The sequence below is a fragment of the Delphinapterus leucas genome, chromosome 7 (assembly GCF_059928025.1).
Source record: "Delphinapterus leucas isolate spDelLeu-1000000601 "Yukka" chromosome 7, BTC_Dleu_Yukka2, whole genome shotgun sequence".
Taxonomy (NCBI): domain Eukaryota; kingdom Metazoa; phylum Chordata; class Mammalia; order Artiodactyla; family Monodontidae; genus Delphinapterus; species Delphinapterus leucas.
This window is the reverse complement of record NC_143135.1, coordinates 24,416,611-24,430,572: the sequence shown is the minus strand read 5'-3', so window position 1 is coordinate 24,430,572 and position 13,962 is coordinate 24,416,611. Positions and strand designations below refer to the sequence as shown.

At 36.8% G+C, this 13,962-nt stretch overlaps 1 protein-coding gene across 3 annotated transcripts in view; it reads left to right on the top strand.

Moving 5' to 3' along the window:
* Positions 1 to 13,962, top strand: part of CAPRIN1 (cell cycle associated protein 1) — a 36,587-nt gene that overhangs the window by 19,056 nt on the left and 3,569 nt on the right. Inside the window, exons 7-18 of one of the 3 annotated variants that reach the window (XM_022583660.2) lie at positions 148 to 285; positions 1,915 to 1,967; positions 2,045 to 2,131; positions 3,233 to 3,388; positions 3,479 to 3,587; positions 5,780 to 5,841; positions 6,326 to 6,436; positions 6,654 to 6,803; positions 7,754 to 7,904; positions 11,939 to 12,133; positions 12,620 to 12,720; positions 13,127 to 13,190. In XM_022583660.2, the coding sequence (XP_022439368.1) occupies positions 148 to 285; positions 1,915 to 1,967; positions 2,045 to 2,131; positions 3,233 to 3,388; positions 3,479 to 3,587; positions 5,780 to 5,841; positions 6,326 to 6,436; positions 6,654 to 6,803; positions 7,754 to 7,904; positions 11,939 to 12,133; positions 12,620 to 12,720; positions 13,127 to 13,190 (1,377 nt within the window). Of the gene's footprint in view, positions 1 to 147; positions 286 to 1,914; positions 1,968 to 2,044; positions 2,132 to 3,232; positions 3,389 to 3,478; positions 3,588 to 5,779; positions 5,842 to 6,325; positions 6,437 to 6,653; positions 6,804 to 7,753; positions 7,905 to 11,187; positions 11,292 to 11,938; positions 12,134 to 12,619; positions 12,721 to 13,126; positions 13,191 to 13,962 lie in introns of those variants that run through there. The other 2 variants (XR_016393804.1, XM_089914963.1) reach the window with 2 other exon arrangements.

The window sequence follows — 13,962 nt, the reverse complement described above, 5'->3', positions numbered from 1 at the left end:
AATTTCTGTTGGAATTTAATGGTTTTATGTTTTTAAGTAATAGTTGATGGGTTTTTTTTTCTTACCACTGTATTTTGTAGAACGTTGAATCTTTTAAGTCAGGCATCCTCAGATAGTCCAAGACTATAATTAATATTCTGTTTTTAGATAAAGCTCTAAAGGAAATTGTTGAGCGTGTTTTCCAGTCAAACTACTTTGACAGCACTCACAACCACCAGAATGGGCTGTGTGAGGAAGAAGAGGCAGCCTCAGCACCTGCAGTTGAAGACCAGGTAGCTGAAGCTGGTGAGTACTCAGGTGGATATGAGCTTTAGTTTAGGGTCCTGGTTTTACTTTCCTTTGCCACAAGTTCAAGCTATACATTTATTTAGTTATATTTGTACACTTAGATCTTTAAAGAAACTTTAAGCATGACCAAATATTAAGACAAAGCATGTTAAGAGTAATTCCCAGAGGCATTAAATATCAGTTGTTTATCTTTTTTTTTAGTTTTATTTTTAAAATTATTTTATTTTTGGCTGTGTTGGGTCTTTGTTGCTGTGCGCGGGCTCTTCTCTAGTTGCGGCGAGCGGGGGCTACTCTTTGTTGCGGTGTGCTGGAGTCTCATTGTGGTGGCTTCTCTTGTTGCGGAGCACGGGCTCTAGGCGTGTGGGCTTCAGTAGTTCTGGCACATGGGCTCAGTAGTTGTGGCTCGCGGGCTCTGGAGCACAGGCTCAGTAGTTGTGGCACACAGGCTTAGTTACTCCACAGCATGTGTGATCTTCCTGGACCAGGGCACGAACCTATGTCCCCTGCATCAGCAGGTGGATTCTTAACCAGTGTGCCACCAGGGAAGCCCCTATCTTGTTTATGTTGATCATTGTTACAGACTGGTATTTCTCTTGCTGCAGTATTGCTAGGCTGGAGGATGGATGAGGGAGCAACGGTTGTAAGGTTTTTCAAATAGGTTTTTGGCTGATGTACGCAGATTTATAGCTGCTTGCAATGCCAGTATATGAGGTGAACGGTATGAGGTTTTCTGGTTTTTTTTATGGTGGAGTGATTATAACTCCATGATCTTGAACTATAGATTCGTCAGTCACCAGAGATCTATTCTGGCACCTAGCACATCACTAATAGGTAGGTAAGCACTTACTGTGAGGACTTCTATGATAATGTAAGATGATGAATAAAATTTTGAGTACTGTAGGGAGCGTTGTTGGAGCATAAACTTTATAATGGGTAAAAGCATGGATTCCAGAATCAGACTGCCTGGATAAAATCTTGGCTACAACACGTATTAGCTGTGTAACTTTGGGCAACCTACTGAACTTCTCTGTACCTCAGGTTCTTCATTTAGGAAGTAATTTGTAAAGTATGTATACAGTGCCTGGCACATGGTAAGCATTAGGTTGAAACTAGAAGGGAACATTGCACATCAATGGAATTTATGGTTGCAGATCAATATAAGGCAGTAAGGCAGTCTTTTTTTTTTTTTTTTTTGGCTGTGCTGTGAGGCTTGTGGGATCTAAGTTCCCCAACTAGGGATGGAACCCAGGCCCAGGCAGTGAAAGTGCCGAGTCCTAATCACTGGACTGCCATGGACTGCCAGGGAATTCCCAAGACATTTTTTTCCCCCCTTACCACTTTTACCAAGTAGATTAAAATAGAGACTAGGATGCTGCTTTATTGGCATTATACTTGATCCAGAATAATTACTATTGAAACTAAAATAATTGTGGAATAAATGGTAAAGAAAACACTTTCTGAATATATTGTAAGAATAATAAAATACAGAAACGTACTGTTAACTATAACTTTGTAAATAAATTCAGACTATGTGATGGTGAACTGTTTACTTATTTGGATTTAAATGAATTGTTAACTTAAAAAAAGTTTTCTTACACTCTTTTGTATCATTTTTTAACCTCTTAGAACCTGAGCCTGCAGAAGAATACACTGAACAAAGTGAAGTTGAATCAACAGAGGTATGATTTTTATTTAATGCTAGCTTTCCCTTTCTGCCTTTCAAACAGAGGTCTCAAACATTTACTTTGCTTTGCAGTATGTAAATAGACAATTTATGGCAGAAACACAGTTCAGCAGTGGTGAAAAGGAGCAGGTAGATGAGTGGACAGTTGAAACAGTTGAGGTAAGAGTTCTCTGTTACAAGGTTGATGTCTTTTGCCTTTAATTAGCAATTCTTATCTCTCCTAAGAACAATTTTAGATTAAGTCTTTTGCATTCTTAGTACGTTTATTAGAATAACAAACTCATCATGTAAGACTGTTCTGTTTAAAAGGTGATTTGTTTGTCTTTGAGGATATTTAATATAATCACTGCTTTGCTGATACAATTACAAAAAAATATACAAATATCCATTTGTAATTTATGGGGTTAATCTGTCTATTAAAGTACATGATTTGTCTGTTATCAGGTTGCTCTATAAAAATCTGGGCTCCCACATGGATAGCCTTCAGAAAGACTACCTTACAGGGGTACGTTGGAGTGTCATCTTAGACTTCTCCTTCACCCTAGTGCTGTTTGGTTACCAGGCTCTGTTAGCTCAGTATTGCTTACAAAGGAAATAAGGTTGTGACTTGCCCAGGCTTAACAGATATGACTTGCCCAGACTTAAAAGCCAGACAGAGGAATATAAATTTGATGTAATAAAAATTAGTGATATTTCTCAGTAGAGCAGGGAATTACTAAAAACAATAATCAGAAATTATTAGAGCTAGAAAAATGACAGAGTGAGCTTTGGCTTTTGTAACAGTTTTGATGAGGTGATAGAGCTTGATCCTATGGTATTGCCAGAGAGAATGAAATGATAGGAACTCAAAGCTTGATGATAATAATAGCTAACATTTCTTGAATGCTCATTATATATCATGTACTGAGATAGATATATATTTGGTATAGATATATAGGTTTGCTTAATATAGAAGGCTTAACAGTTTAAGCAAAACACATAATTTTAGGAAGTTATCACAGGTAGTCTTTCTTGAAAGCAGTTTACAAGGTAAATCTGAAATGCGACATGGTGACCCTGTGGAATTGGAAACACTACAGAAGTGATAGCATTGATCAGAATGTTAAATTTGGCATAATTTGGTCAGGTTGAATACATTCCAGTCTGCTATTCTGTTTACAGTGTAGGTGGTGTATGTAATTTGGGGACCAGTCATGATGATAATGAGTGGAGCTCTGTCATTCTACCAACCCAGTCCCCTCTCCTTCTCTCCCATTTTAGGTGGTAAATTCACTCCAGCAGCAGCCTCAGGCTGCATCTCCTTCAGTACCAGAGCCCCACTCTTTGACCCCAGTGGCTCAGGCAGATCCCCTCGTGAGAAGACAGCGAGTACAGGACCTCATGGCGCAAATGCAGGGGCCCTATAATTTCATACAGGTAGGTGCTGTTTAGTCAAACACTATGACAGAAGGGTTAAGTGTTTACATTATTTAACTTAATTCCATTACATTCTACCTAAACTTGTAGGATTCAATGCTGGATTTTGAAAACCAGACCCTTGATCCTGCCATTGTATCTGCGCAGCCTATGAATCCAGCACAGAACATGGACATACCCCAGCTGGTTTGCCCTCCAGGTTAGTAATGATACATGTTTATGTGAGAAAGAAAGTATAGAGCTAATGCTTTCAGGTTTTGTAAAGTTTATGAAAATTATTATTTTTCTTTTTAATGCTTAACTTTTAGATCTTGTATCTTTTATTTTTATTTATTTATTTTAAAATATTTATTTGTTTGTTTGTTTACTTTGGCTGCACCGGGTCTTAGTTGTGGCATGCGGGATCTTCGCTGTGGCATGCGGGATCCTTTTTTTTTTTTTAGTTGTGGCATGCGGGCTTCTTAGTTGCGGCATGCGGACTCCCAGTTGCGGCATGTGTGCGGGATCCAGCTCCCCGACCAGGGACCGAACCTGGGCCCCCTGCATTGGGAGCGTGGAGTCCTACCCACTGGACCACCAGGGAAGTCTCTGTATCTTTTAATTTGATGAGAAATGTTACTGTTTTTTCCTGTAATGTGAATAATATCTGTAGTTCCATCATTGGTGGTGGTGGTGGATTTTTTTTTTTTTGTAACTTTATTGGCATACAGACATACAGAAAAGTACAAGCAAATTTATAGCACAGTGAGTTTTCACAAACTTGAACACGCCAGCACCCAAAAGTGGAACTTTACCAGTACCCCAGAAGGCTACTTGTGTTCCCTTTTAGTCAGTAGTTACCTCTCTCCTTGCCCCATTAGTAACCACTTCCTGACTTGTAAAACTGTAGACCTGTTTTGCTTGTTTTTGTGTATAAATGAAATTTTGCTTGGCTATTTAAATTTCAAAATTAATCTAAGAATAAATCTAGTATTAACAGGTATCTTTCTCTGAAGGATGATTGCAGCTTTTTAGGAGAATTTCTGAACATTTTATTACTTAAATAAAAAATAAGATGGAGTCGGTAAAAAATAGTGGAGTGGGTAAGGGAATGCTCAAGAGGAAAGTGGAAGAGATAGTAAGTTTCAAATTCTTACTAGTCTTACACCATTATTTGAAACAGCAGCACACTAAATATGGTTGGTGCCTTTGTATCAGCTTAAGTGGAGCATCTCTTTAGGACCATTAGTAATTTTGAGTCTTGTTTTTTTCCTACAGCATGTCAGCATTAAGGGCATAAAAGTGGAACCATGTAAAGCAACACATTTAATGTTGTTAATCTTTTTTTTTTTTTTTTTGCGGTACACGGCCTCTCACTGTTGTGGCCTCTCCCGTTGCGGAGCACAGGCTCCGGACGCGCAGGCCCAGCGGTCATGGCTCACGGGCCCCGCCGCTCCGCGGCATGTGGGATCTTCCCGGACCGGGGCACGAACCCGTGTCCCCTACATCGGCAGGCGGACTCTCAACCACTGCACCACCATGGAAGCCCTAATGTTGTTAATCTTAAGTCTCATAAAAGGAGTTGCTGGTAATAGCATGTTTAATGAACACAGTTAATATGGTTAAGGTAGTTAGGATTTCTCTAAAGTAAAGGGAGCTCATATCTCTCTACCAAGAGTAGAAAACAGATCAGTGTTCATTTTTTGAGCTCTACCAGAGGAAGAAAATACATAGTTTTCTTAGCTGTGCCAGTCAACACATGCAGGACTGATGTAACCTGTAAAGCTGTTTAGATGTTCAGGTAAGGCTGAGTTCACTAGACTCCAGTGAAAACGGATGATTTCTAAATGGCTAACGAAAGATACTGTATTTTTTATTATCTAACGGTGATTTGGGAGAGTAGTGGAAGGATGGTGAGAGTTGGCAATAATATGCACGTTGAATTGAATATAGGCTTTTTAAAGGTATGTTTTTATTTTTTCCAGTGGCAACATTTGAAATTATATTGAAAGTTGATAATGTTAAAATGTTACTGAATATTATCTAAAAGTTTTGAGTAAGAGTAATGCTGCTTTATGGTTACTGCTTTAAAAGGCTCTTTGTGGGTAACATTAGCATTGATTCTTACCATTCTGCTCTACACACCTCTTCATTAGTACTGTCTCACTAACACTTTGCAAAACAAAGTGGAGGCCATTGTGACAGTTGACTTACAGTGACTATCAATTAATCGAAAATCCTCACTTGAAAGCTAAAATCCTGCCTATACTTCCCCATTTATTTTCATGATTGCTGAAAAGTTTATAAAGGATTTGGCTATAGAAAATTGACTTTAAAGAGCAAGTAAATGTATTTAGACATCTCTGAAGAAATTAGATTTTGTATGACAGTATCGTTTGATCAATTTTGCAGTTCATTCTGAATCTAGACTTGCTCAACCTAATCAAGTTTCTGTACAACCAGAAGCTACACAGGTAAGAGTGATATAAATATTTTTACAGCTTTTTGTTTTTAATCACTTCTTGGGTCTCTTTCTTAGTTAGTTTATGAAAACCAGGTAGGAATTTGATAAGTGTCCAAGTCTGGCATGGGTAGCTAGCTATTGGCCTTTATTTCCATCTTTACATTTATTTTTCTTTTGATGAACTAAAAAAATTTTTTTGTTAATCCTTGTGTTTTATAATTATAATGAAGGAAGAAGGTTTTTAATTTTGAACTGAGAATTTGAGAAGACATATTTTAGATTTCATAATTTTAAAACTTAGTGTAGATGTTATCTACATTTGTGGGGAGCTTCATAACTGGACTAGGGTTTATTTAACTTTGAGCTTTAATAATATATATATTCTTGCAGTTGTTAGGTTTTATAGTCTCCTTATCATATCTGTTTCTTAGCCCTGTATGTATTAAAGGTGGTTTATAACAGAATGAAGCTTTGATTTCTTTACTTCTTTGTAGGTTCCTTTGGTTTCATCTACAAGTGAGGGATATACAGCATCTCAACCCTTGTACCAGCCTTCTCATGCTACCGAGCAACGACCACAAAAGGAACCAATTGACCAGATTCAGGCAAGTTCTGTTACCAGGTCATGTAAACTTGATGAGGCAATTATACATGAATTGGGTGGAGGTAAATAACTGTTAATACAGTGTCTCTTCGTTTTGGACCCAGTGCATGCACTGTAGTATTTTTGTTTCATAAAATAGTTGAGCTTGTTAACATACGTATGGGTAGTAGACTTGGCTTAGTTTACCACTAAAGTGTGATTATTCACTTTGTGTTTAGGCAACAATCTCTTTAAATACAGACCAGACTACAGCATCATCATCCCTTCCTGCTGCTTCTCAGCCTCAGGTGTTCCAGGCTGGGACAAGCAAACCTTTACATAGCAGTGGAATCAATGTAAATGCAGCTCCATTCCAATCCATGCAAACGGTAAGCAAATTAATCCAGCTAACATTAAGTGCCTGGTGTGTACTATCTTCATGCTAGAGTCTCAACAGAAAGTCTTTATTTAACTTTGTGCTTGAGTCTGCATCTACCCTAACTGTAGGGTATATTTAATTGAACACAGACTCTCATTTTTTTCTGTTCCCAGAGATAAATTTGAGTCTTAGGAGTTATGTGCCCATGTCTTCTTGTTTTGTAGTTTCACCGTTTTGATTTGATTAACAAAACTGTAAACATGAAAAAAGTAGACTAGTATAACATCTATTATGTATATAGATCATTACCTAGATTTAACAGCTGTTTACACTTTGCCATATTGGCTTAATATTTGATTTTACTGAAGTATATCTCAAAGTAATGGACATTTTGATACTTCACCCTGGTTTTTCAGTAAGCATCTCTAAATTGCAGAATTTCTAGAAAATAATGATAATGAAAATACTGTGATTGATGGGATACAGCCAAAACAGTGCTCACAGGAAAATTCAGAGTTAAATGCTTAATTTTTGATGAAAATATCAATAAAAATAACTATTTAAATTAAAGTTCTTAGATTTAATTTCTGTAAGTGATATTTTATCAGGGGTTTGCATCTTTTAAAAAGATTTCTCATTTATAATAGCATTTCCAAGGCTTCTGATTATATGTCTTTTTAGATTTTTAATCCCCATTTATACTCTGCTTTAAGTGCTGTATGGTATATATGTATTTTCGACATTGAAGTGCATGAACTGAGGGTTTGTGTGTGTGTGTGTGTGTGTGTGTGTGTGTGTGTGTGTATGAGAGAGAGAGAGAGAGAGATGTCTGAGACTTCTGTAATGGTCTTTCTTACGTTTCAGGTAAAACCAGAATTGAGATCTGCCATGGCCATGTTAAAAGTAGGGAAATGATTAGCATAAAGGGAAGAACTAATCATTTACTTTATTTACTTATAGGTGTTCAATATGAATGCCCCAGTTCCTCCTGTTAATGAACCAGAAACTTTAAAACAGCAAAATCAGTACCAGACCAGTTATAACCAGAGCTTTTCCAGTCAGCCTCACCAAGTAGAACAAACAGAGCTTCAGCAAGAACAGCTTCAAACAGGTAGGAAAACCAGTGTCACCTCCTTGACTACTTGCTTTGCAGTGCAGTTATTGACAGTGTTAGGAGAGTTTGGACTTTTGAGTGGCAGTGTCCAAGAGTTTTTGTTTTGGTAGTAGACCATATGAATTTTTCATTGCTGATGCTGAGTAAAATCAAGCCCATATTTGCTCTATGTGAATTATTGCAGTTTTTGGAGGCTTTATGCCCATTTTCCCTTGGTTAGTGAGTTTTCATAATATCCTATCCTATTTCATTATGTGATTTTAGAGGAATTAAACTTGTTATTCAAATTGTGATCAACTTTGCTCTTAATTGCTAATTATTTGAAGCCTGCTGGCATGATACCTGGCAGCAAGTTGGTTATACAAAATTAAGCAGTAAAGGAGTTGGTGTGGCTGCATTTGGTGGACTAGGTTGAAACAAGGTCCTTGTTGGCAAGTAAGGTCATAATTTGGCCAGTTGTCATACCTATCACAATAATAATATGGATATAGATATTTTAGATTTCTTACATTTGTAAGACATAAATAGCTTTTTTAGGTCTTTGGTTATTTAATTCTTAAGAGATTTAATTGGAATCCCACAACAAGCTGGCAAACCCTATTAAGAACCATAGGAGTTAATACTTTAATTTTACTGGACTGACTGATGTGAGTAACTGGACTATCTCTGATTGTCTAACTTCTTGACAGACCTGGGTCAGCACTGATTTTTCTTACATGTCACTGTAGTACTCAGCATCACTAATCAGGGAGGTTGAATCAACCACAGTCTGACAGAAATTTGGCAGTTATGCAATCTGTGTTTTTGAATGATAAAACTGGACTTCTTGTTCTCAGGCTCCTTTAATTATTCATTGCCATGTACAGGCGTACCTTGAGGATATTGCAGGTTCGGTTCCAGACCACTGCAATAAAGCAAATATCTCAAAGTGAGTCACGTGAAATTTTTGGTTTCCTAGTGCATATAAAAATTCTGTTCGCACTATACTATAGCCTATTAAGTGTGCAATAATAGCATTATGTCTAAAAAAACAGTGTACGTGACTTAATTTTAAAATACTTTATTGTCAAAAAATGCTAACCATCCTCTGAGACCTCACTGAGTCATAGTAGTAACATCAAAGATCGCTGATTACAGATCACCGTAACAAATATAATAATGAAACAGTTTGAAATATTGCAAGAAATACCAAAATGTGACCCAGAGACATGAAATGAGCAAGTGCTGTTGGAAAAATGGTACTAATAGACTTGATCTACACAAGGTTGCCACAAACCTTCAATTTGTAAAAACAAAACAAAACAAAACGCAGTATCTGTGAAGAGCAATAAAGAGAAACACAATAAAATGAGGCATGCTTGTGTTCATAAGTTGGTTGTGGAGCGGATATATTTGGTGCCTTTAGACATTATGCTAACATGCTTGCTGTTTTACCTTTTTTTCAGATGGTGTAATGAAATTAAAAATTACTGTATATCATTTGATTTGGTTAGTTTGGCCCTTTGTGCCAGTTGATTTCAAGCTATCTTGTTCTTATATTCTACTTGACATTACTAATTGACTATGAAGCACTGGACTAGATAACTTTTGTTACCATTTCAAAATACACATTATATTTATGAAACTTAACTTCATAACATTTACAGATATTTTCAGTAAAAAATCAAATCGGCCCATCTGCTTTGCTCAGACACCTCCACCCTACCACTCTGATCTAGGCAGCCATCAGCTCTTATCTGGAATATTGCAGTTGTCTCCCTTGACTCTTATTTTAGTCCAGTCTGTTCTCCACACAGTAGCCAGAGTGATTATTTTAAAATGTAAATCAGATGTCTCTCTCCTGTTCAGAACCTCCTAGTGACTGCCAATTACATTTAGAAAAGAAATCCAAAGTCTTTACCTTGGTTTACAAGATCCATGATCTGGCCCCTGCCTTGATTCTGGTTGTATATCCTATTTTCTTCCTTATGTGCCCATACCAGCCACAAACACAAATTCTTTCCTTTCTCACGGCCTTTACACTTCCTTTTCTTTTTGCGTGAAACTTTCTTCCACTGATGTTTCCATGGCTTGCTTCTTGACTTTTAGGTCTATGCTCAGATATCACCTCACAGAGACCTTCCTTCATTGCCTTGTCCAAATGTAATGTGCTCACTTGGTCACTCATTTATCCTACTTGGTGTTTTCCTTAATCACTTATTACCTGATACAGTATAGATGTTTTTACTTGTATGTATATTTTATTTACTTATTATTTCCCATTATTAAAACTTCCTTATGGGCAAAGATTATGTGTTGGCAGCTAACTCATCCCTTGTGTCTAGGACCAGGCCTGGCAGGTTGAGGGCATTCTGATATTTGTTGAACAAGGCAGTGTATCCCATCATTCCAGAAGTTTTGTTTTAATCTGAATTAGTATCTAGTCAGGAACAACATAAAAAAAGGATCTGGCAAGGATCTTTGGCTATTTTTTATGGACTAGTGTTTATGCTTTACATGCACTCAAATAGGAATTCTGGTATTTTTAAATAAAGATCACCCTTTAATTGTTCTACTTTGAGTTTCTTGCAGTGAGATTTGACCAAAAGGCATAATAGAATTCTTATTGATAAAAAGTGAGTCGAAAATTCAGTTCTTCTACTTTTTACTTGCATATGAATGAATCTTTTTATTTTTAAAAAATTTTTATTATGTTTTGGCCATGGCGCATGGCATGTGGGATCTTAGTTCCCCCACCAGGGATTGAATCCATGCCCCCTGCAGTGAAAGTGCAGAGTCCTAACCACTGGACCACCAGGGAATTCCCTGAATGAATCTTTTTAGATAGAAAATGTTACTGGTACTTGTGATATTTGCTTATAAGTTAAAATTTTGGGAATGTAGTAAAAGGTAATTTATGTAGAAAGAGCACACTGTGAATAGTGTATCTGGTCCATTACATAGTTCAAAAAGGAGCCATGACCCCTTCTGTTCCTAGGCATTCTCTAGCTTTTTCATTGCAAAATATCATTTGAAGAACTAATAAATGTGGGTTTCTTGAGGTTATAAAATAGCTCAGCTAAATATTTTCAAGACTCACATCACCTTTTCTCTCTGCCCAAACACGGGAGATTTGGGCTGACTAAAGGCTGCTGACTGTTTTGTTCCTGGGGTGTGGGCCTTCCTTTGGTCTATGCCTTCCTCACCTCCCAAAGATACTGTTAGCACTGTTTTTTCTCCCCTGTAAATTATGAACATTGGGGTAATACCTGAAATGTACCTTGGTATTTCATTTTTGAAGGTTTCTAGATTTTAGACTTCTCCCCATTGTGGAAGGAGGAGGGGGTATAAGATAGTGTGGACCTTCTAGAACCTTCCCTTCACTCCAGGGGGTTGAGTGCCCATGTGAGTACCATTTAACTCTCTTCTAAATTGGCTGTGCTTTAAAAGTACTTGAAATGTACTCAAGTATTAGGGTGGGGTGTAAGTTGAAGGCCTCTCTCTGCTGATTTATCTTTGTAATTGAGTATTCTAGCATATAGCTGCTTAGCTATGGGAGAGTATGTTTTTGTATGTTTTAATAAGTATCAAGGAAAATTTAAAAGAATACGAAAACTACCAGTAGGAGCTTTATAATGAAATAATTAAATGGTACAAGATGGTAAGTGTTTCAGTATGTAAGATCTTTTGACTGTTGCGGGTCTCTTGTGCTATAAGCAGATGCCTCTCAGAAGATGTTTAATAATATAGCCTTTCAGGTCATTTGGAAGGATAGAATTGTGTGCTCTCACACAGTGTGCGCTTCCAAAGGTTTGGAATTTGTTGGAGAATTTTATTCCCTTTAGCTTAATACAGGAGAAAGACAGGGACTTCATTAATGTGTAGTTTTCCCTATTGTTAATATGAAAATTTAAAGACAGAATTAAACTTTGAGGAAACTGTGTAAGACATTTCTTAAACCAGAAAGCATGTAGGAAATCAGACAAATTGTAATGAGCTGTGTGTGTGTGTATATACATATGTATGTACGTATGTATTTTTTTCTTTTATAGTGGTTGGCACTTACCATGGTTCCCAGGACCAGACCCATCAAGTGACTGGTAACCACCAGCAGCCCCCCCAGCAGAACACTGGATTTCCACGTAGCAGTCAGCCCTATTACAACAGTCGTGGTGTGTCTCGTGGAGGCTCCCGTGGTGCTAGAGGCTTGATGAATGGATACAGGGGACCTGCTAATGGATTCAGAGGTAAAAACAAAAACAGAAAAACCCCAGAAAGCAAGTTCATGTTCTTTTCTGACTTGCGCAATATATAGAAATATGTCATATGATTTTTAGGAAAAATATGTCTCTCTCTGCATTAGCTTCTTATGTACAACATAAACATTTTTAGTATGTGTTGATACCGTCATTTAAATTGGCAAAATTGGGACTGAGTTTTTTTGTATGTATTAAACCCATGTCTACCACTGTCCTGTAGGGGATATTGCTTTCTATAAATTGTCAGACCTTATGGAGATTTTTTGTTATTTTTTTTTGTGTATGTGCATGGATGGGTGAAAATTTTATCCTCTAAGGCAGTTAATGTATAAACAGATTGGATCAGGATAATAGATTAGTTTGAATAACTAGCATAGCTTACAGTTTTTCAGTTTTTCCCTTGGTCAGTAATGAGAAAGTAAAAATTCCCTTTGAAGATAAGAAAGTTGTTTTTTTTCTTGTCCTAAATTTTAGGAGGATATGATGGTTACCGCCCTTCATTCTCTAACACTCCAAACAGTGGATATACACAGTCTCAGTTCAGTGCTCCCCGGGACTACTCTGGCTATCAGCGGGTAGGTAAAATTGTTATAAAATATAAACCTGACCTAAATACCCCAATGAAAGGGACTAATGTAGTTGCTTGATGCACTTGAGCAACTAAGTAATTTGGGGCTAATTTTGTACCTTGTACAAGATACTTCCTTATGGAGAATGATTTTTGCTTTTCTTAGCACTCAATATAGGTATTCATTTAATAGAGGCTGGTAAAAACAGTGATGTTTAAGAGCTGAGAAATATATCTCATTGATCTTGAGAATAGAAGTACGATTAAAGAATAACTTGTAGTAATGCTGTATTTAAATGTCTAAAAGAATAAAGAATTCTGTATTCTACAAGTGTTAGACTGTAAGAATAGAGATAGATGGGTAAGCATTAGAAAATTGCCTTTTCTTCAGTACTAACTAGCTTGTCTTTTAGGATGGATATCAGCAGAATTTCAAGCGAGGCTCTGGGCAGAGTGGACCACGGGGAGCCCCACGAGGTAATATTTTGTGGTGGTGATCCTAGCTCCTAAGTGGAGCTTCTGTTCTGGCCTTGGAAGAGCTGTTCATAGTCTGCATGTAGGTTACATGTTAGGAATACATTTATCATTTCCAGACTTGTTGCTAGGGATTAAATGAAATGCTTTGTTTCTAAAACTTATCTTGAACCCAAATTTAATTTTTTGAATGACTTTCCCTGTTACTATATATAAACTGTCTTGAAAACTAGAACATCTCTCCTCCTCAGAAAAAGTGTTTTTCCAACTGCAAATTATTTTTCAGGTCCTAAAACCTGCTAAATGTTTTTAGGAAGTACTTACCAAAACATTTTTGTAAGACATTTTTGGAATGAGATTAAACATTTATATAAATTTATTATTCCTCTTTCATTTTTCAAACATGCATATTATATTTTAGGGCCAGAAACCCTTTAATGGCCGGATAAGCCATAGTTACATTAAGAGAACCGTTTAGAAGTAATAGAACTAATTGAAATTTCAATGCCTTTTGGACCATTATTAGTGATATAAATGTCAAATTATTTCTGACTTTGAAACAAAACCTCCAAGTTCGTAACTAACTTACAGAATTATACTTAAAAATTATAGGTTTTAAGAGTTTTTGGCTTTTGTCTATTACCATAGGAAAACTACTTACTATTTGGGTAGGAAGTCAATCTGTGTAACAATTAGAGGTATCGTTTCATATGGTCTGAAGTTCTAAATGGTTCTCTGATTGGAGGGAAGTAAAATTGAATAGATTTCCTCTAGA